This window comes from Hipposideros armiger, unplaced genomic scaffold (genome assembly GCF_001890085.2).
Source record: "Hipposideros armiger isolate ML-2016 unplaced genomic scaffold, ASM189008v1 scaffold_504, whole genome shotgun sequence".
Lineage (NCBI taxonomy): Eukaryota > Metazoa > Chordata > Mammalia > Chiroptera > Hipposideridae > Hipposideros > Hipposideros armiger.
Genome location: NW_017731854.1, coordinates 639846 through 661797, shown reverse-complemented (window position 1 = coordinate 661797; position 21952 = coordinate 639846). Strand labels below are relative to the sequence as shown.

At 40.9% G+C, this 21952-nt stretch overlaps 1 protein-coding gene across 7 annotated transcripts in view; it reads left to right on the top strand.

Moving 5' to 3' along the window:
- The window catches only part of UBE3A (ubiquitin protein ligase E3A), a 68925-nt gene that overhangs the window by 18459 nt on the left and 28514 nt on the right, over positions 1 to 21952 (top strand). For 5 of the 7 annotated variants that reach the window (XM_019667740.1, XM_019667744.1, XM_019667743.1 and 2 more), the window contains 3 exons: positions 2276 to 2320; positions 14968 to 15275; positions 17477 to 18744. In XM_019667740.1, the coding sequence (XP_019523285.1) occupies positions 2276 to 2320; positions 14968 to 15275; positions 17477 to 18744 (1621 nt within the window). Of the gene's footprint in view, positions 1 to 579; positions 776 to 2275; positions 2321 to 14967; positions 15276 to 17476; positions 18745 to 21952 lie in introns of all 7 variants that reach the window. The other 2 variants (XM_019667742.1, XM_019667741.1) reach the window with 2 other exon arrangements.

Genomic DNA, 21952 nt, shown 5'->3' with positions numbered 1-21952 from the left:
GTGTTTCTGCTAGTTCTGTTTGATTCACTTTTCTCTTGATTAAAATCAATTTCCCTTTTGAGTAAAAATAACTTGTGCTAAAACCATGTTAAGACCCGGATAGGTCTGTTTTAGGGTGATAATCTTTTAATCTGTTTTTAGTCTTTGGTCCTTTTAGACTGAGTCAGTTTAAATGACTTGGTTTGACTGTAGTGGCTTTTAGGAGCTCGCTTCAATATGTTAATATTAAATGATAATCTAGTGTGTTTGCTGTAGTTTGGTGACGTTTTGATGCTAATTACATATTCTCTTGTTTAGGGAACAGAAATTGGAAACTAGAATGTAGTTATCATTGGATGGTGTGTCTAACCTCTGTCCCTTCCTGAATCTCAGAACTTCGCAGCAGCTCCGTCCTGTGCTTCTCAGACTGGGACTCGGCTGCCGTCTTGCTTGTGTCTGACCTTCTTGCAGTAGTGTTTCAATTTTCAATTTTCTTGTCATTGTGTCCTCATTTTTCTCCCTCTTTCTCTTTCCCTGTGAATTTTGAAAGTTTTGCTGCCTACATGTTTGAAAGCTTCTAATCTGCCTCTCTTCCCTTAGTGCCAGCAGGTTTATTTTTTGTTTTGCAAGCCTGCTCTGCCTCCTTACAGTATGCCACCTGATGCTGGAGGGTCGCACTTTCACAAATGAGTCAGCTGGTACATGGGGTTATCACCAGTTGTTAGTTCTTCTGTCTGACAGATACAAGTTTGGAAGCAATCTTGGGGTACTTACCCACAAGGCTGCTGGAGACCAGGTGTGTCACAGAGGTGATTTGCTTGATCCCTGGGGGAGAGGGTGGAGTGAGATTTTTGGATTTGTGTCACTGCCAAGTCACTGCCACCTCCAACATGCCCCAATCTTTAATTCTAATATAATTTTGTGCAAGATTGAAAATGTAAATATACTGCAAAGAAGATCTAAAATAAATATTTGAGTTACTGGAGTCTTTTTTTGTTTGTTTTTGTTTTAGGACTCTGAACTGCAGTGAGGGATAATTTTGAAAGTCTGATAAAGAAGTTAGTTTTTTAAAAGCTAAGAAATGTGGATTTTTTTTTTTTTTGCTGGTGGCTTTAATTTTAAGATTCTTGTTGAAGGTGTTCAAAATTTGAATTCTCAAGTCAGTGATAAATTCACAAATCAAGTTCTTGTAATGTCATTTTGAAAATTTAGCTTTGGACCTCTAAAACATATTTTACTTTATTTTGAGAATTTGAAAGTGTTAGAAATCAGTATTATGTTGATTCACCTTAATATACATTGGCCGATGCCGTTTATAAAAGTGAATAGGGTAACAGGAATTAATTTAAGGAGAGGCAAAATCGGGTCATGCCCCAAAATGAAAAAAAAAAAAAAGACTCCTTAGTGTCTTAGAATTTTGAATTCTTTTTCCACAACATTGCAGCAGTACATTAAAAAATGATAGGAAGTAACTGGCAGCTATTTATAACTGATGCTAATTCACGGTTATCCACAGCAAAAATTTAATGCCACAGGATGGTACACTTTTGACAGGTAGTACATCCTGCCAGTGTATTTTCAGGGAAAGTTAATTGCATCATTGAACCAAGATAATCATGATCAGAATGTTAACTCTGACTCATGTGTTTCAAAATTCACTAAGGCTGTTAGGTTTAAATTTGAATTATCCAGAGCAGAAGCAGGCAGACTTTTTCGTAAAGGGCCAGATAATAAATATTTTACGTTTACACGCCTTATGTCTCTGTCAGTTTCTCAGCCCCGCCCTTGGAAGTGGATGAGTGTGGCTGTGTTCCAATAAAACTTCATTGAGAAGTGGCAGCCAAGCCAGGCCTGGGTTTGTCATCCCAGGCAGTAGTTTGCTGACCCCTAATCTAAAGTTTGGGACTGTGAATAGCAGTAAATACCTTTGTTACTGTGGTACCCAATACTTGGCTGTAAAAAGTTTCAAAGTTGTATGTTTTTACTATAAACATTTGACTTTGTAAGTAGTTATGATTAATTATAGTGGTTGGTGTGTTGGAATCTAAATGTAGTGTTTATAGTTTCCTTAACAAAAATGCACTGAGTTTTTTTTGTGTGTGTTAGTCAAGCCCTTATAATAAATGTGTTTAATGGCAATCTGATCTGACCACTTTTTTCTCGTGTTGAAATCTTTAATTACTTTTAAAACTGTTGATGATTAAGCCTTGTTTTCAAATTTGTCTTCCCAAATAACATCTGCCCCCTTTTGGAATATGGAATATTTTGCTTAACTTTCCTCCATTGCATTTTGCAGATCACCAGGAGAACCTCAGTCTGACGACATTGAAGCTAGCCGAATGTAAGTGCCACTTGGCTGAGGCTGTGATGTCTTTTAAGTTGCCCTAGATTGCTTTAAATGGTATCATATTATTTGAAAATAATTTTCAGTTAAAAGAGTAATGTTTTAAAAAATAAATTGGGAAATAGGAATATAGCTACTATTTTTCCTACCAAATAAATACCTCTAAACCTTGGTAACATGTCACTAGATTTCTACTTCTCTGTAGATAATCGCATACTCCTGGATTCTTCTGTCTGTTTGCTCACCTGGCAGTTGTGGGGAAATAGAGAGATGGGGTAAGAGTTCCGGTGAACAGTCATTTACTATGTGCCCGCTGTGTGTGAGGCATCCGTGCCTTGTTGTGGCTACAAAGATGCATCAGGATTAGTTCCTAATCTATAGACATTATCAGTCTACTCGGGGAAGGACATGGAAGCCCAGCATTTCAGTCATTGGCAGAGGGTGGCCGGATGCCGTGGGAACACAGACGGGGACCAGGGTGCTCAGGCTTGCAGGGAAGCTGGGTGGCCAGGAGTGTGACTGGAGGGAGGTAGCTGGGAGCGTGGGCAGGTTTGTGCTGGCAAAAGCATGAGTCAAGTTAGAGCAGCACAGTGAGTATCGGGGACAGGTGAGGTTCTTTACGCCATAGACTGACTGCAGGCAGGACATGGAGGAGCTGAGGCTCTAGAGAAAGGCCCAGGGCCCTGCATGCTGTGTGAAGGCCTGGGTCTGTCCCTCACAGGTATTCGGGAGGCGGGAGTAACCTTGTCGGCCATATCTTTTTAGTAACTCGGCAGCAGACAGACAGGATTGAAGGGAAGCGATGGTAGTGGGTGGCCAGGCCTGGCCCTTCCGTCTGGGAGAGCTGTAACAAGGGCAGTGCGAGAGAACGACCTCGGGGACAGTTTCTGGGGTTACGGAAAATATATAGAAAGCGAAACCGGTAAGACTTCAGTAACCAGTTGTGAGAAGTTAAGGGGAGGCAGTAATTTCTGCGGCAGTAAGGGTTAGAATGAGGGATACAGGCGCAGGAATTGCTCTTGAATAAAAACAAAGACCCCCATCTTTGGAAACGAGAAGAAGGAGGTGAAGATGGAAGTGTGATGTTGAATGTGCTTGTAGGTGACAATGGGGAAGTCAAGGTCATTCGTGCCTGAGCTCAGTGTTCTCAGTAAATGAGTTTAGGCCTGCTACACCCCTGCTTCTGCCCCTTTTGAGATGATACTACCAGGTGCTTCTTGAAAAAAGGGTTCGATTGTCAAATCAGTTTGGGAAATGCTGACTTAAATGCAGGTTATCTTTACTGAAAATAGTTGAGATCCTTCTCAACTAAATGCTGATGTGCCTCCAAGAAGGGACTGGAAGACGTATTTCTCAAATTTACACGTCCATGTAACCTTTTTTTTTTCTTTTTTTTTTTTTTTGTGGCAAAATGCACATAAAATTTACCATATTTATTGGTGGCATTTCATTGGTGTTGAGTACATCATGTCGTACAACTATTGCCAGTCACCTTTGCAGCTCTTCATCTTGCAAATCTGAAACCATGCCTGTTAAAGAGTAGGTCCCCCACTCACCCTCCAGTCCCTGGCAACCACCATTGTACTTCCTGGCTGTGATTTTGATTATTCTGGCTCATAGAAGTGGAATCACACAGTATCTGCCCTTTTGTGACTGGCTTATTTCACTCAGCACAGTGTTCTCAAGGTTCATTTCCTTCTTTTTTAAAGCTGAATAACACTGTGTATGTATAACACATTTTGAGTATTCATTCATCCATTGACAGACACTTGGGTTGCCTCCATGTTTTAACTTGTAAATAATGCAGCCATGAACATGGGTGTACAAATGTATCTTTGGGACCTTGCTTTCAATTCTTTGAGTGTACGCCCAGAAGTGCGATTGCTGGATCGTATGGTAAATTCTGCATGTAATTTTTCGAGGAACCCCATACTGTTTTCCCCAGTGGCCACACCATTTTACAATACAACCAGTGGTGCACAAGGGTTATCCACGTTCTTGTCAACACTTGTAATTATCTGGCGTGTTTTTTTTTGTTGTTTTTTTTTATAGTCATTTTAATGGGACTGAGGTGATTTTATAGTTCTATAACTTTGTAAGAAACATTTTTTAATACGGTTTTGTGGGACACAGGATTTGGTTAGGGGATTTGGGAATGCTGAAAACTTGGAAAGCTGCTGGGTGGAATGGGTAAAGTGGATCAGATATTTTCAAGGATCTCATGCTGCTAAGTGGCCAGTTGAGGGTAGAGACCTTATCCTACTTGGAGTTAGGACTTTTCCTTAGTAGCCAGAAGGAGCATGGTATTTCAGGGTTGGGTATTAAAGCAGCGAGGACACAACCACTAGTGGCGTGTGTGCAGGATCTTAACTCTGGAGTAGTGGAATTTATATGTTGTTGGCCGTGGCCACGATTGGAAAGGTGCCAGAAAAGGTGTTGGCTTGATTACAAAAAGCCTGAGAGGTCAGAGATGATGGCTTAGTGTAAGTGAAACTCTTGTAAGGATAGGTGATAATGATCAGAGGTTGGGTGTATAATATGCCTAAGTGATTGAAATAGAGGAGCAAAGGTCCCTCGAGGAAGTCAAGTCATGGGGACTAGTGTTGGAATAGCTCATGCACACAAACATTGCAGTCACTGTGCCAGTCCCCTAGCCTGACTAGAGAGTTACCAGCTTTACTGAGCTTTTCAAAGAACCAGCTTTTGATTTTTGTGAATTTCCTTTCTTCAGTTGCATTGATTTCTCTTAATTTTTATTATTTCTTTTCTTCTGCTGTGGATTTAATTTGCTCTTTTTCTGATTTACTAAGGTGGGAGCTTAGATGACTGATTTGAGATCTTTTTTAATACTCAGAATTATAAATTTTCTAAGCACTGCTTTCACCACATCCCACACATTTTGATAAGTTGTGTTTTCATTTTTATTTAGTTCAAAATATTTTTTAGTTTCTCTTGAAATTTCTTTTTTGACTCATGTTATTCATAAACATGCTATTATCATGGTATATTTTTTCTCAATTTACTTTTAATTTGTATGTGTTATTTTTAAAGTGTAGACAACCTATAGTTGGGTCTTGTTTTTGATCCACTCTGACAATCTCTCTTTTAATTGGTGCATTCAGACCATTGATGTTTAAAGTAATGTTGATATAGTTGGGTTAATAGGTAATATGTTTGTTACTGTTTTCTATGTTTGTTCCTGTTGTTGTCTTCTACACTTTTTCTGCCTTTGTGGTTTTACTTGAGCACATTATATGATTTCATTTTCTCTCCTTTTTTAGCCTATTAGTTATCCTTCATTTTTACTTTACTTAATGGTTGTCCTAGAGTTTGCAATTTGCATTTACATCTAATCTAGTTAACTTTCAAGTAACACTAGATCACATCAGAGGGAGTGGAGACCTTATAACAAAATAATCCTGGTTCCTTCTTCTTGCCCTGGTGTCATTGCTGTCGTTCAATTTACTTTCACATATAAACATATACATATATATATATATACACACACACACACACACACACACACACACACACACACACACAAAGAGTATGCATAGCCAATACATTGTTAGTATTATTGTTTTGAACAAACGTATATTAGATCAATTAAGATTCAGAAAAATATAAGTATTTATCTTACTTTCACTTATTCCTTCTTCACTGGTCTTCCTTCCTTTATGTGGATTTGAGTTCCTGATCTATATCATTTTCCTTCTCTCTAAAGAATTTTAAATATTTTCTTGCAAGGTTAGGTCTACTGGCACCAGATTCCCTCAATTTTTATTTGTGTGTGAGAGTCTTTATTTTTCCTTCACTCTTGAAGAATAAAGTCACAGGGTATAGAATTCTAGGTTGGTGTCATTTTTTTTCTCAATGCTTTACATATTTCTTTCTACTCTCTCGGTGCTTGGGAAGTGTCTGAGAAGTCAGATGTAATTCTTGTTTTTGTTCTGTAGGTAAGGTATTTTCCTCCTGTGGCTTCTTTCACCATTTTTCTTTATTTTTGATTATTTGTAGTTTGAGTATGAAATGCCTAGGTGTAGTTTGTTTTTTTGCACTATCCTGTTTGTTGTTTTCTGAGCTTCCTGGGTCTATGGTTTGGTGCCTGATAATTAATTTGGGGACATCCTCAACTACCACTGTTTCAGATATTCTGCTCCTTTCTCACTTCTCCTCTCGGTATTCTCATTATGTGTTTGTCACTTTTTGTAGTTGTCCCACAGTCCATGGGTACTCTGTTGTGTTTTGTCAGTCTTTGTTCTCCGCTTTTCAGTTTGGTAAGTTTCTGTTGATATATTTTCATGTTCAGAGACTTTCCTCCGTTGTTTCTAGTCCAGTATTCAGCCCATCAAGACATTTTTCATTTCTGGTACAATGTTTTTAAACTCTAGCCTTTCTTGGCTCTTTCCAAAAAGAGACTCATCTCTCTGCTTACATTGCTCATCAGTTCTTGCATGCTGTCCACTTTATCACTTAGAGCCTATATTATTTAATCATATGTTAATCATAGTTGTTTTAAATTCCTAGTGTAATAATTCCCACATCCCTGTGTTGCACTACGGCGTTCTGATGGCTCTGCTACCAGGAGATAGGAAATACTCAGCTCCACATGAACCGTACGGGACTATAGCTATAGATGCATCCCTCGTAGACTAATACATGGCTATGGAGTGCCTGACTGTAGTTGGGTTGTTGTTTTTAGCAGCCACTTGATGTCTTTTGATATGGGAGTTTAATCCATTTACATTTAAAGTAATTACTGATAGGGGAAGGGTTTAACAGTTTATTGCCATTTTGTTCATTGTGTTTTGTGTGTCTTGTAGTAATTTTTTCCCATCTTTTCCTCTGTGATGTCTTCATTTGTGTTTCATTGATTTTTTTCTGTAGAGACATGCTTTGATTTCTTTCTCACTTTTGTGCATCTTCCCTGGGCACTTTCTTTGTGGGTACCTTGGGGATTACCTAAAACATCTTACAGTTGTAATGATCTGATTTAAACTGATAACTTTCAATTGCATACAAAAAGACTGCTCCTTTATATCTCTCCTCCCTTTATGTTATTGATGACACAAATTACATCCATGTTTTGTATCCATTAACATAGTTTTTCTTTTTTCTTTTTTCTTTTTTTTTAAGATTTTTATTGGGGAATTGGGGGGATGGAAACAGCGCTGGGGAATTGGGGAAGGGGAACAGACAAGTTGCTGTCCTTTTGGTCTTCAATCTAGTTGTGGAGGACGCTGCTTCACTGGCCCAAGTTGGCACCATCATTGCTCTTCCCGGGCGAGGCACATCAGTCGCCGGCTTCCGGACGGCCGCTCACTGCGGCTGCTGGCCGCTCACGCTGGCTGCTGGCTACACACGGTAGCCCATGGCAACCCACTGCCACAGGGGCTGCAGCCTACGCCGTCCCCAGCGACTCATGGCAGCCCAGCTCCAGGTTGAGCTGTTGTTCAGCATCTTAGCTGTAGAGGGCAGTGTCACTGGCCCTCATATGTGGGATCCGAACCGGGGCCCTCTGGCATCCCAAGCCAGTTCTTACCCATCGCGCCACTCGGCCGGCCCTAACATAGTTTTTCAAATGTTTTTATCTTTTAAATCTGTACCTGTTTAAAAGTGATTTACTTGTCACTATTACAGTATTACAGGATTCTGTATTTGTCTACATATATTTACCTTTACCAGAGAGCTTTATGTTTTTTTTAATCTTTTGCGTTGTTGTCTGCCGTCCTTTGGTTTCAAGGTGAAGGATTCCTTTTTGCATTTCTTGTAACGCAGGCCTGGTGGTGGTGCTGTCTCAGCTTTTATTTACCCTACGAGGTCTGTATGTCTCCTCCATTTTTGAAGGATGGTTTTGCCAGATAAAGTGTTATGGTTGGCAGGTTTTGTTTTGTTTTTTCCGTACTTTGAATATATCATCCCACTTTTTTCTGGCCTTCAAGGTTTCTGCTGAGAAACCTGCTGATACAGTCTTCTGATGGTAGAAGTACATGACTAGTCTCTTTGTCTTTGACTTGACAGTGTGATTATAATGCGTCTTAGTGTGAGTCTTTTTGGAGGCCCAATTCTAGCTTGGAGTCCTTTGTGCCTTAAAATTAGATTTCCATTTTCTTTCTCAGATCTGGCGAGTGTTTGGCCATTATTTCTTCAAATGAGCTGTCTGCCCCATTCTCTCTTCTCCTGGGATTCCCTTCATGCATGTATTAGTTGGTTTGATAGTATCCCATAAGCCCCTTAGGCTTTCTTCACTTTTTCCTTTTTTTCCTCTGGCTCAATTTCAAATGACCCACCTTTGAGTTCATTGATTCCTCATTCTGCTTGATCAAGTGTGCTGTTGATGTCCTCTCATGAATTTTTCAATTCAGTTATTGCATTCTTCACCATTTCGTTCTTTTTTTATATTTTCTTTTTGTTGATATTCTCATTTTGTTCATGCATCATGATTTCATCTGGTTGTCTCTTTGTGTGCTCTTGTAGCACAATGAATGTTCTTAAGGCAAATATGTTGAATTTTTTGGAGAGATAATTCATAGCTATGTTTTTCTTTAAGGTCAGTTTATAGCAGCTTTACTTTGTTCCTTTGATTGGGCTGTGATTCCCTTTTTTTTATGTGCTTTGTGTGTTTTGTTGGTGGTGGTTTGTGTGTGTGTGTGTGTATGTGTATGTGTGTATGTGTGTGTGTGTGTTTTGCATTTGAAAAAACAGCCGCTTCTCCCCATCTTTATGGACTGGCTTCATAGAAGGGAAGGCCTTCACCATTTAGCCTGACTAGAGATCCATGATACCTCTAAAGCCTCTTAATGGGTGTGTCTTCTCTGGACTTTGCTTGTAATTTACCAAGAAGAGGTTTGTTGGTTTCCTTAAGAGCTTATAATTCTTTGCTCTCTCCAGTGTCTGTGGTACTGTAGGGTCTCTGGTGGTGCAACAAGTCTGGAAACCATCTTTTGTACTCTGTAGCCCTCAAGGCATTCAGTGTATGCTGGGTCCATCAGTTCTCTGAGTCAGGCAACACGGAAACTAGTCCCTTGGGCAGTCCTCTCCACCCCCCCCCCCCCCCCCAAAAAAACCTAGAATATTGGACATCATTTGCGCCTCTCTTTGTTCCCACAGGTGAAGCTGGGAGTTGGGCTTTTCATCGTGATTGTAAATTGTGCCAGCTTGGGGAGGGCTTGAAGCTGATTTGGGCTTTGAATTTGCCTGGGGTACTACAACTTTCTAACTGGCTTCTTGAGGTCTCATAAAGGGTTTTAGACCATATTTAAGTCAGTGTTTCTGTGGGGAAGTGAGTTCGGAGGCTTAGTTTTCTTCCTGTTTTGCTGATGACACTCCCGGTTAGCTTTTTACCTTTGTTCAGATAAATGTAGTAATTTTACAATGAATTTGGTAGAAAGAAGATGCCTGCAGGGTCATCTATCACCATACAAAGCTAACTTTGATGTACATTAAATAATTTTTAGTATAAGTTCAAAGGTCAGTCTTACGGTTGTCCTCACCTTCACACTGGAGGACTCTAGGGGTTTCCCAACAGTCTTTATAAAGTTTATTACGCTTTCTAACAACCCCAGCGTTTCCTCAGCTCCCTAACCCCCTGACAAAGATTATTTTATAAGAGTGATCCATATATCGCGAATGCAAAATACCAAGTCAGCCAGATCTTTATCACGGAGTCGACAGCGTATTGCCTCGTCCATGGTAGACACTCCAGTATATAATTAGTCAAGAAATAAACTTTTTTATCTTGATTCTCTTTGAATCAGAAGAAAACATCAAAGACCACTTTCCATGATTATCACAGAATTGAAGGCGTGCTACAAACACCAACATGCATTTTTGTGCTCCTCCCTTTAGGATCTTAATTGGAAGGAGCGGATGGCTATATTTTGGTTTTTGTTTATTGTAATTTTACTGTAAAATGACACTTCTAAAAAACAGGATTTTTAAAACAGTGAATGGTTTTATATAAACATGTAGTTCTACAATTTTACTTGGTGTTTACTATATAACAAGCACTCTAGGCACTGAGATTATAAAGATCAATAGATTAATAATTAGGGGTTATTGTTATGTTAAATGTGTTTCTAACGGTAAAAAATACTGATTTATATTTAAATTTTTTCCATGTAACCTCCATCTTATTCTGTAGTTAATGACTTGTTGGTTGGATCATGGTAATAATGAGTTCATAATTGTAGATTCAATATTTAAGTAATCTAATAATCTCTCAATTTCACTGTAACAGACCCAACCTTAAACCTGAACTATGTCACAGATGTCTTTTGTCAGCTCTGTTTCTATAAGGGCAAATACTGTGTAGGCTACCACTGTTTACTCTTCCCAAATTTTTTCACTAAATACAGCTTTGGGAGAGTGGTGGAGTGTTGACAAAGGCGACATCCTAGAAGGAACAAAGAGACATTCCACTTCCTTTGAGAAACCAGTCAGTGGTGTTTATTAGCTTTATGACTGTTGCACAGGCCTGGGGCTCTCGCTGTTTTATCTCGGGCTCCTTGATGCCCCCCAGCTTCATTTGACTTCATCTTCAGTTAAAGTCACTACTTCCATAATCACATGTTCTTTTTGATCTTTGCCTTTTTATCTTTTATTATTCTATACTTTATCCAGCATTAGTTATGTTGCATGTCCCAGTTACTTCTTCTTTTATGTTCTATTGTTTTTAATTCTGATTCGCATCTTGTTTGCCCAGGGCTCACTGACACATCTTCCCTTTCTGACGGTTACTGTTTTTATGGCATCATCTTCGTTCTCGTATTCATTGCTGACTTTCCAGCTGCCTGTTCAATTCAGTTCAGGCTTTTCCCCCTTCTGCCTCCTGTATTGTTGGCAGTCATTTCAGTGGCTCTGACCTCAGTGTTTGGCCCTCAGCTTGGGAACATTAAACATGTTTCCTAGGATTTGTCCCCCTGATGGGTAAGTTCAGTTGCTCTGCGTAGTTATGGTCAGCTTACAAGTGTTTTTTTCCCACCATTATTGTTATTATAGGGGTTTGTTGGGTTTGTTTGTTTGTTGTTAAGTACTGGAGTGTTCCAAAATGGATTTAAAGGCAACAAAGGTATTGGTGCCATTGATGACACGTACACTGGTTTTCTTTTCTCTGCCACAGATGGCTGAAACTCTTCATTTTCTCTGCCAGTTGACCTGCTCTCTGAAAGGTTGCAGTATGGTAACAGTGTTTCCCCCCAATGTTTTATTTTGAAAACTTCAAACATGCAGCAAAGTTGAAAGAATTTTACGATTGACAGCATATGCCTACTCTAGATTCTACCATTAATAGTTACATTGCTTTATCGCATATCCACTCTTCTAGCCATCTTTTTTTATGCATTTCAAAGTTAATTGTTGACATCAGTACAGTTCCCCCTAACGTGAAACCATTTTTAAAGAGATTTCGTCACATTTTCTAGAGTATCTCTGGCCCTCCGCATATGATTTATTCCACAGAACATTTATTTGTAGGACTGCATCACTAAATCAGTCATAGAAATAAAATGAGTAGATGGAAGGATTGTCTGTTTTAAAGGCTGGAAGTATTTTTAAGTGTCTGCCTCAACTTGGAAAGCTCTCACAGTAGAAGGTTTCATTTGATCTTCATTGCTGACTCGGTAAGAATAGAAAATGAACTTACTTTGATTTTTAGACAGTAAGAAAAGCCAGCAAGGTGCAAGGAAGTTGTGGGTAGTGCCACAGCCCTGTTGCTGGGAGTTTGGTTATGAGTGGCAAATAAGGTGTCACCAAACCCAGTCCTTTGCTTTTTTCTATCTCTTTTTCCTTCCTCTTCTTTTCTTCTCTTTCTTCCCTTTTTTCTTTAACTGTATTAGGGGAAAGGTCTACATATTACTGCATGGATTTGCTGAGGGGAAAGAAAGTGAGGAGGCCATGTGACCAGATGGAAGTGTCACTGTAGGGCAGAGAGCAGGCTCTAAATTAAGAGTTGGGAAATGCTTCTGGAAAGGGCCAGGTGGTATTTATTTTGGGCTTTGTAGGCCATACCATGTCAGTTATGGTATGAAACCAGCCGTAGACAGTCTGTCAATGAATGAACATGGCTGTGTTCTAACGAGACATTATAGACACTGAAATTTGAATTTCATGTAATTTTTCCATATTACAAAATACCCTTTTTCTGACTTTTTCAACCATTTGAAATGGTAAAAACCATCTTTAGCTTGCAGGCTATAAAAAAATAGGTGACAGGCTAGATTTGGCCCATGGGCTATGATTTGGCCACTCATACTGGACAGAGATTAACCTTGTACGAGTTATTTACCAAACTGTCATTATTGGTGGACATACTCCCAACTTCAAGGCCTTTTAAGTGACAGCGGCTGTCACTTACCCTCTGATTCTTCAATCGTGTCCCATTTTTACAGTTCACACTCCTTTAGGCATCATATGATTAGTTTTGGGGGCTTTTTTAGGACAAAACCTGCTGTTCTTATTAGAAAAATAGCTAGAGTGTGTTTTGATTTTTGATTTTTGATCTTTAATCTTTAAATAATCATATGGCTAATTTAGTAACTGAAGGCCATTTAACTCATGTATATGAAGTTTTAAGCCACTAACATTTCCCCCTTTATACTTATTAATTTTAATATGCAAGTAGCATGTTTATTACAGAAAAAAATAAATTAGAAGCAAAACGAGAATTTAAAATACCCATTCAGTTACGTCAGAGAAAATGCTATTGGCACTTGAAATAAAAGCAGCTTCACCACTTTGTAACCGACTTGTCAGGCGGTGGGTGTAGGAGGAACATTGGCCCTCGCCAAACTGAGATCCTGGCAGTTTTTATTCCATTGTGTGGATGGTAATCATTTAAGTAATCAGCTATTATTGGGCTAGCTGGTTTTTTTTTTTCCAGATTTCATAGAAGCAACACATTTTTGCAGAATTAGCTAGTGATTTCCCACAAGTGGGGCACTCATTCTCATGGTTCATTCTCTGCTTCGTCTTGAAGAGTTTTGACACATGCTCAGCTTTCCTCCAGAAAGGAAACACACAGCCGTCCCCTTCTCCCTGGGTCAGGCCATGCACTTGGGGAGGAGATGGCATTAGTCCCTGTTCTTACTGAAGGGTGCCGGTATGGTGTGTATCTCCTAGAGCCCGGATTTCTCTCTACATGCTGTCACTTTATACTTGCATACTGACACATCAATCTTTAATAATTAATAATTAAATTATTAATAATCTTTAATTTTAATCTTTAATAAAATTTAATAAAATTAATAATCTTTAATTTTCACAATTGTTTATAGCTACATATGAAATATCGCTTAAGTTGTGTTCGTGCAGTTTTTAAGTGTTTGGGGGATTTTCTTTTTTCTCTGTTTGCATGCAATGAATGGTGACTTTGCATGGAACAGTTGAAAAAATAGAAGAACCAGGATGAATAGAATGTGTTTGAATTATTACTTTTTGTTACATTGATAGTTTAGCGAAAACGTCCTACTTTTGAGGAAAAATTGGACTTACTAACATGTCTCTTATCTACTGCTGCTGTGCCTTGTTGTTAGTTCTTCGGTTTTTCATGATCAACAAGCTGTATGTCACAGTTAACACAGGGCGAACTCTAATGCCATTTACCATTTAGTCCTCCATAGTAGTAAGATAACTGTAGGAACTTTTTGAGAATTAAATTAGGTAAATGATCCTCCCCCCCCAAGTTTTGATCATTTGTGGTTTTTGTTACTATGCATGTGAACCCGGCACCAACAGGAATACCTCTGAATGGCTTCTTTAGATCCAGTGGACGAGTCCGCTTGGATTGCGGCCATCTCATACCCTCAGAGTGTAGAAGCATCGTTTTTAGCGTGGAGTAAACCACAGAGCTAATGTAGCCAACTTCTTACTTGGTGAAATATGCAGTTCCCTTCCTCAGTGCCATTGGTGGCTCCCCTGGGACAACCATGACACAGCATTCTATATACATTCACAAATTGAGAGAAATATAAGATTTTGCCCTAAGGGAACTTAAACTATTTCATGTTCCTATGACCTGAGATTAACGAGGAAGTTTAATACGTTTTAGGGTCAAGGTTGTATGATAACACAGCATTAGATATTTCATTGATAAATTTATTTCTAAATGCCCTATATGGTAGATAATTGGGGATAGGGGGACATGTCTTGTTGCAGATAGTTCTGTGTTAACTATAAATCAAGTATTTACAAACTGTTAAAACAAGACGGTGATTATATTAAGGAAAGCTGGATTGATACTTTAAATAGACTCTGCTTTTCTTAATGTTAACTTTTAAAGTGATAACCTACTAAAACTCTGGGCCATAAACCTTGTGATTTTTCACCTGTTACCTGAAACAATTTAACTACATTTACCATCAAAGAAGCTTTTTCCCCCATTTTTTTAAGCAAAGGAAAGTATGATCTGTTAAAATAGTGATTTTGATAAGCCCTGATATTTATCATAGTATCTTAGGAAGTATTTGTGAAATAGTTCACTAGTTGAAAAAACCTTGTGTGAGTAGCTCTCCAGTTGCTGCATCTCGTCTTAATGTGCAAGTTGATGAGTTGGGTGCTTGACTAACGTCCGCCGTGCTGACGACCTGCGAGGCCTCACCCTGAGAGCTGTACTAATCACTTGCCTACTGTTTGAATGTTTGGTACAGGAAGCGAGCAGCTGCAAAGCATCTAATAGAACGCTACTACCACCAGTTAACTGAGGGCTGTGGAAATGAGGCCTGCACGAATGAGTTCTGTGCGTCCTGTCCATCTTTCCGTCGTATGGATAACAATGCGGCGGCTATTAAAGCCCTGGAGCTTTATAAGATTAATGCAAAACTCTGTGATCCTCATCCCTCCAAGAAAGGAGCGAGCTCCGCTTACCTGGAAAACTCGAAAGGTGCCGCCAACAACACCTGCTCTGACAGCAAGATGAACAAGAAGGAAGGGCTTGGAGCAAGAGACGACTTTAAGGGTAAGATGTGCTATTCTTGATTGAGAATTTTTGAGTGAAAATCAGATTGGAGATTTAGATAACATGGAGGGGTTTGTTTTGTTTTGTTTAAAGATTTTTATTGGGGAATTGGGGGGATGGGAACAGTGCTGGGGAATTGGGGGAAGGGGAACAGACAAGTTGCTGTCGTTTTGTTCTTCAGTCTAGTTGTGGAGGATGTTGCTCCACTGGCCCAAGTTGGCACCATCATTGCGCTCTTCCCTGGCGAGGCAGATCAGTCGCCGGCTTCTGGATGGCCGCTCACTGCGGCTGCTGGCCGCTCACGCTGGCTGCTCACGCTGGCTGCTGGCTACACACGGCAGCCCACGGCAACCCACCGCCACAGGGAGTGCAGCCCACGCCGTCGCCGGCGACTCATGGCAGCCCAGCTCCAGGTTGAGCTGTTGTTCAGCATGTTAGCTGTGGAGGGCAGTGTCACTGGCCCTCATATGTGGGATCCGAACCGGGGCCCTCCGGCATCCCAAGCGAGCTCTTAACCATCGCGCCACTCGGCCGGCCCCAGGCACTTCTGATGACGGCAAACTACTGCCTAAACGATGCTGACCAAAGCATCTACTTGTATACATTCTTTTGGCATCCCCAGTAGTGGGACAGATTTTTTCATTGTGGTAAAAGACAGAACTAATAATTGAGTCAGTTATTTAACTGTATTTTACTGTTGCAGTGGTTTCTAATTAGAAGCAGATTATACTCCCAAAGCCCCTACGTTAATGGATAGATTAGAATTTTTAAACATTTTCCACTAGGACAAATGTGTTAAGTGGTAGCTAATCTCCTAAATAGGCCGTGGAGTCTATTTAAATTATGGAATAGCTGGTTAAATGGTCTGCCATGCGCAGGGAAAGCCAGCGCTACGCTGTGAGAGAAGCAGAAAGAGGAAGGGGTGGCCTCTTTCTGAAGGCAAGACAGAGTGTTCATAGCTTCCTAAGAAATGGTTCCCTTTTCCTGCCAGTGCATTCTTCCGTGCCCTGCGCACCTCCCCCAGGCACTGCCAAGCATCGTCCCGTCAGTGAGTCTTCAGCTAAGCCTTGCTTTTTCTACATGGTCCTGTGTTTCAAATTATTAAAGCTTCTTTTTCTTTTGTAATCCTCAGCTCCAAGCTTTCTTTCCCTCAGTGAACGTAACAGTATCAGTAACAACGTAGCAAGTGTCTGAATGACTTGACAGGGCTCAGCCTGCCGGAGGTATTTTAAAAGAGGATGCTTTGTGAGTAGGACAGTAAGTTAGAGAATACCACCAAAGCTTTCAGTGACATTGAATCAAGTTTAAATTGATGAGTGCCGCTGAATCGAGTGCCGCCAGAGGCGCTGTCCTCTTCAGCACCGGCTCTCAGCGCCCCTGGGGAGCTTCATCCCCCACCCCAGGAGAACCGGAGGCCTGAAGGCAGCACGTGTCTCAAAAGGCTGGGAAATGCGCTCCGGCTCCGCGCCCAAGAAGGAGAGGGACAGATTTCGGTGACTGCCTAGTGGCCCGCCGCACTCGTCTGCTCCTGTGTCACCTTCTCCCCACCCTGTTCCATTTCCTGTCACTGTGAGGTTCAGTCCAACCTGATTCCGGGGTGCAGGGATCAGTGCCTGCCACCTTTAGAGCTTAGGAGAGGGAACGGCCTGTTACTTCTCAAGAATGTCCGCCTGGAAACAACTAAAAGGAAGGCTCGAATGGAAGTAGTTTGGTTTTAATACTTAGAAATGAAGGACACGAGCTGTTTCCCAAAGTGGGTGCTGAAGGAACCTTTCTTAAATCCTTGCCTCCTTGGTCTTGAGAAGAGACTAGTGAGATGAGCAAGAAACCTCTCAGATAAATAGCGTTTCTGCTCTAAAGCCAGGTTGTCAGGGGTGTAGTGTCTTGGTTCGTCTTTACAACTAAAGATGCACGTTAATGTACACTGACCCTGAAAAGCATGCGAGCTCAGTAAAAGCTATGTTATTGAAAGAAGGGAAAAGAGTGGGTGAGGTCGTGTTGTTAGTGATTCATTAAAAAACAGGTAGGTATGCATAATGTTTTGTGTTGAATATAAGTATTAAGATACTTTTTCAAGAGAATTGTGAATCATAAATGGTATTGAATGCACAATATTTGGCTCTTATCACTAGTACTCGTTAATAAAGTAAACGTACATACATGATGGAAATCGATGTTCCCTTTTCCCTCTCCTTTTCTAGATGTGACTTACCTAACAGAAGAGCTGGTCTATGAGATCCTTGAGGTGTGCCGAGAGAGGGAGGATTACTCCCCTTTGATCCGTGTCATCGGGAGAGTGTTTTCCAGCGCCGAGGCGTTGGTGCAGAGCTTCCGGAAAGTCAAGCAGCACACCAAGGAGGAGCTGAAGTCTCTCCAGGGAAAGGACGAAGACAAAGACGAAGATGAGAAGGAGAAGGCCGCGTGCTCTGCCGCGGCCGCCGCCATGGAGGAGGGCTCCGAAGCGTCCTCCTCCAGGATGAGTGACGGCTCACAGGGCGATAACTCGCAAAAACTGGGCCCTGATGACGTGTCTGTGGACATCGAGTCCATCAGAAGGGTCTACACCCGGCTGCTCGCCAATGAAAAGATAGAAACTGCGTTTCTCAATGCACTGGTCTACCTGTCGCCCAACGTGGAATGTGACTTGACGTATCACAACGTGTACTCCCGAGACCCTAATTATCTGAATTTATTCATCATCGTGATGGAGAACAGGAACCTCCACAGCCCTGAATACCTGGAAATGGCTTTGCCGCTATTTTGCAAAGCGATGAGTAAGCTCCCCCTTGCAGCCCAAGGAAAACTGATCCGACTGTGGTCTAAATACAGTGCAGACCAGATTCGGAGGATGATGGAGACGTTTCAGCAGCTTATTACGTACAAGGTCATAAGCAATGAATTTAACAACCGGAACCTAGTGAACGAGAGAAACCTGGTGAATGATGACGACGCCATTGTCGCGGCCTCCAAGTGCTTGAAGATGGTTTACTATGCAAACGTGGTAGGTGGGGACGTGGACACCAGCCACAACGAGGACGACGACGAGGAGCCCATCCCCGAGTCCAGCGAGCTAACCCTTCAGGAGCTGCTGGGGGAGGAGAGGAGGAACAAGAAGGGCCCCCGGGTGGACCCGCTCGAGACCGAGCTCGGCGTGAAGACGCTGGACTGTCGCAAACCACTCGTCCCTTTCGAAGAGTTCATCAACGAGCCGCTGAATGACGTCCTCGAGATGGATAAAGATTACACTTTTTTCAAAGTAGAAACAGAGAACAAATTCTCTTTTATGACATGTCCCTTTATATTGAATGCTGTCACAAAGAATTTGGGATTGTATTATGACAATAGAATTCGCATGTACAGTGAACGAAGGATCACTGTTCTCTACAGCTTAGTTCAAGGGCAGCAGTTGAATCCGTATTTGAGACTCAAAGTCCGTCGTGACCATATCATAGATGACGCACTTGTCCGGGTAAGTTGGGCTCCTGTTTAAAAATTAGTCCTGGATCAGATACCTAACTGTGGTACAGTGCAGTGAATTCTTTTTATAAGTGACTCTGAAAAAAAAGCGATGCTATTAGATAGTGTGGGAGCACACGGACGCTTTTTATGGTAAATGTGAGTACTATACTTCTGTTGTTCCTCCAACTTCATCCGTGTGTTCCACAAAGTGTTGGCTGTCTTTTATCATGGTCCCTGTCTCTTCGAAAAAAAATAGATTTTCTAAATCTTGACAGCTATGCCCAGAAGTTACTATTCAGAGCAGAAGTGGATATGGGGGAAAGACCAGAGCTCAGAACCAAGGGGAATGTGGAGATGGCCATTGACAAGTGTGAACGTCAAGTCTTAACTGGGAGAAGTGATGCAGTGAAGCCACACCATAAAACAATTAAGTGGGGTCCCCAAATGTCACCGTGGAAAATTCAGGGTTGCCTTGTTGTGAAGCTGACCAGGGGCCCTGGGCAGGTGGATGCCTGCTGCAGTGAGAGTTCCTGCTGGGCCACTCCGTGTCCTGCCTAATGCTGCCTAGTGGCAGCTTCCCCCCACTTCCGTATCCATGGGGACCACGCTGGGTCTTGGAGTTGGCTGGAGCTTCTGGTGAGCAGCAGCTGTTTTGGAAATCTTACAATTAGTGGTGTCTCTTTCCAGCCCGATCCAGGGAGACTGAGCTGGGAGGATACGGGGACACAAGTACCCACCTTCGGGCCTCCTGTTTGTCATTCCGTCCCTCCACAGAAAGTAAGAATGTTAGCGCCCCCATTTAAGAGTGGGCCTGGCCGGAAGACAGAAACCAGCTGCCAGTCATTCATACCAAAATTTAGCTTTTGTCACAGGGCACTTGATCTTGGGGTTTTCTTGTATTCATAATATTAGTTACTTCTATCTTTGCTAGTTTTTTTTCATCAACTGCAAGGAAAATTTAACGTCAACTAAAATTAAGGTATAGTCAACCTATACAAATAGAGGATAAGAACCTGTGACACGGACAACTAGGAAATAGTGATACTCATTTAAAAACATATTTCAGGTTTAGAATGGCTTTCTCTAAACCTGAGAATTCGTGAAGCTGTAAATCAGTAGTAAAAGTTGTTTGACACCTCAGAAATTTAAAAATTGCAGTTTCTGTGCCTCTTTTCTTTGTTCCTGGTTTTTAAAAATAACCAAATATATTTACAGTGTTGAAGAGTCTGTTATTTAAGCAACGCAGGCTGTTGTTCAGCAGAGACAGAAGGGGGCCTTACTGCTGGGAGTGATCATCACTTACTTGCTGGTGCCCTTGTCATTTTATGTATGTCACTCTGAGCTACATGAATCACTAATATACTTAATAACTGACCATTAAGAAGCCCCAGTTGAGCAGAATGGCTGGGTGTCAGATAAGGACGGGAGGGATGTTCTCTCAGTTTCCACTGTTAGAGCCAGACTGCGGATCCCAGAACTACACAGTTACGAGGTTGGCCTCGGGGGCCGAGAGCCTTTCTGTTTGTTTCCAGCAAAGTTGTGACTGGCCTTCAGAAAGCACCGCAATTACTGTCTATGACATTCTTCCAGAGTTTTAAAAAATGGTCCACTTTCCGTATCTGCCTCCTCCTCAGAAATCACTCAGCCTGATGTTCCTCCCCAACTAAGGCAAGGCTAAGAACCAACAAAAGTTTCGTACTTTTGTATGCCTCATTCTATTTTTAAATTATCACCTAGGATCTTGAGGAAGCAATTACCCATTTTGGTTTATAAGGCCTTCCTTTAAGCAGGTGTTAGGGTAAAATTCACTGAGCCTTTTAATTATGATAACGGGTTTCTTTAGTGAGTTCTACTTAATTATGTCAAAACTGAGTGTTAGGCTTTGACATGTGGTAAATCAGGATTCACTAGATAACATCTGAACTTGGATATTACCCGTCCCCAAAAGCACTTCCCTTCAGAAATGCCGTGTGTGGCACTTGATGAAGCAGAAGAGCTGTGAAGATGGATCGACCTCTGAGAAGCTCCGCCAGGGGTCCGAGTGCGCAGCCGAGAGCTCACTCGGAAATCTCTCCCTCCCTTTTCTCTCTTTTTATTAATAACAGTGTGAACAGGTTAGACAATAAGCATCAGAATAGGTCTTCCAAATCAAATTGATAATTGGCCTTTTAAAAAATATTCACAGCAGGTAATAAAGTCATGGTATTTTAGTAATAAATTTACAGCAAAAGGTAGTTTAAGGTCATCCTCTCAGGTAAACTGAAAAGTTCTGATGGCTTCTCAGCACCTTGCTCCCTAAAGATCTACGTGGCTTCTTTTAAAGACTCATTCTTCATTCTGTGTCACAGTTTGACAAAGTAAACCTAGTGACCACTTTCTTACGATCTGTTAATTTTGAACTGCAGAATAGGGTCTGGAAGATAAACGGAAGGAGAAACTGTGGTGAGCTTAATACTAATCATTAAATAATTAAGGTTCTAGATTTAGAGCTAAAAGGATCCTTGGAGCCAACCTACTCATTAGTTTATAAATGAGGCCCAAAAAAGTGACTACATATGTGACATTCTTGACTCTTTTCTATTGGGTCTTCCTTTTCAGTTATTGTAAGACTGACTAGCTTGGAGGAAGAGGGAGGGGCAGTAACTAAAGGTAATAATTATAGATTTTTTTGAAGAAAAATATGTTCATTGCTTTCTTGTACCTTATAATTCAAACTAAACTAGCAAACTGTTTCCAACTTGGAGTTTTTAGAGGAAGTGTCTTTGATGACAACAGAAGAATTCGCATTTACAGTATTTTATGGAACCTAAGATACCACTGATTGTAGAACACACTACTTTATTACTATGAAAAAAGGAAAAATGCTGCCAGTTAGTTGTAAGATGCTATCAATTGTATGGTATATCCTGATTTCATGATGTTCAAATGTGAAAATAGAAAAGTGAATTTTAGAATCAATGAAATGTAATAAAAGCTGTCTTTCCAGAAATAGATATCTCAGAATCATTTTAAGAACTACCCCACACCCTTAAGTTACTGGACTATTTCCCCCTGGGACTTATTTTCATTATTTTCAGTTGTTCCTTAAAAAGTAGTACAGAGATAAGCATGAGCTCAGAGCTCAGTTTCCATTTGAATGAAAACCATCCTAAGGTTTTTACAATATTTTACTAATAACATTTATCTGTGTGTTCTTTTAAAAGTAGATAATTTGTCAT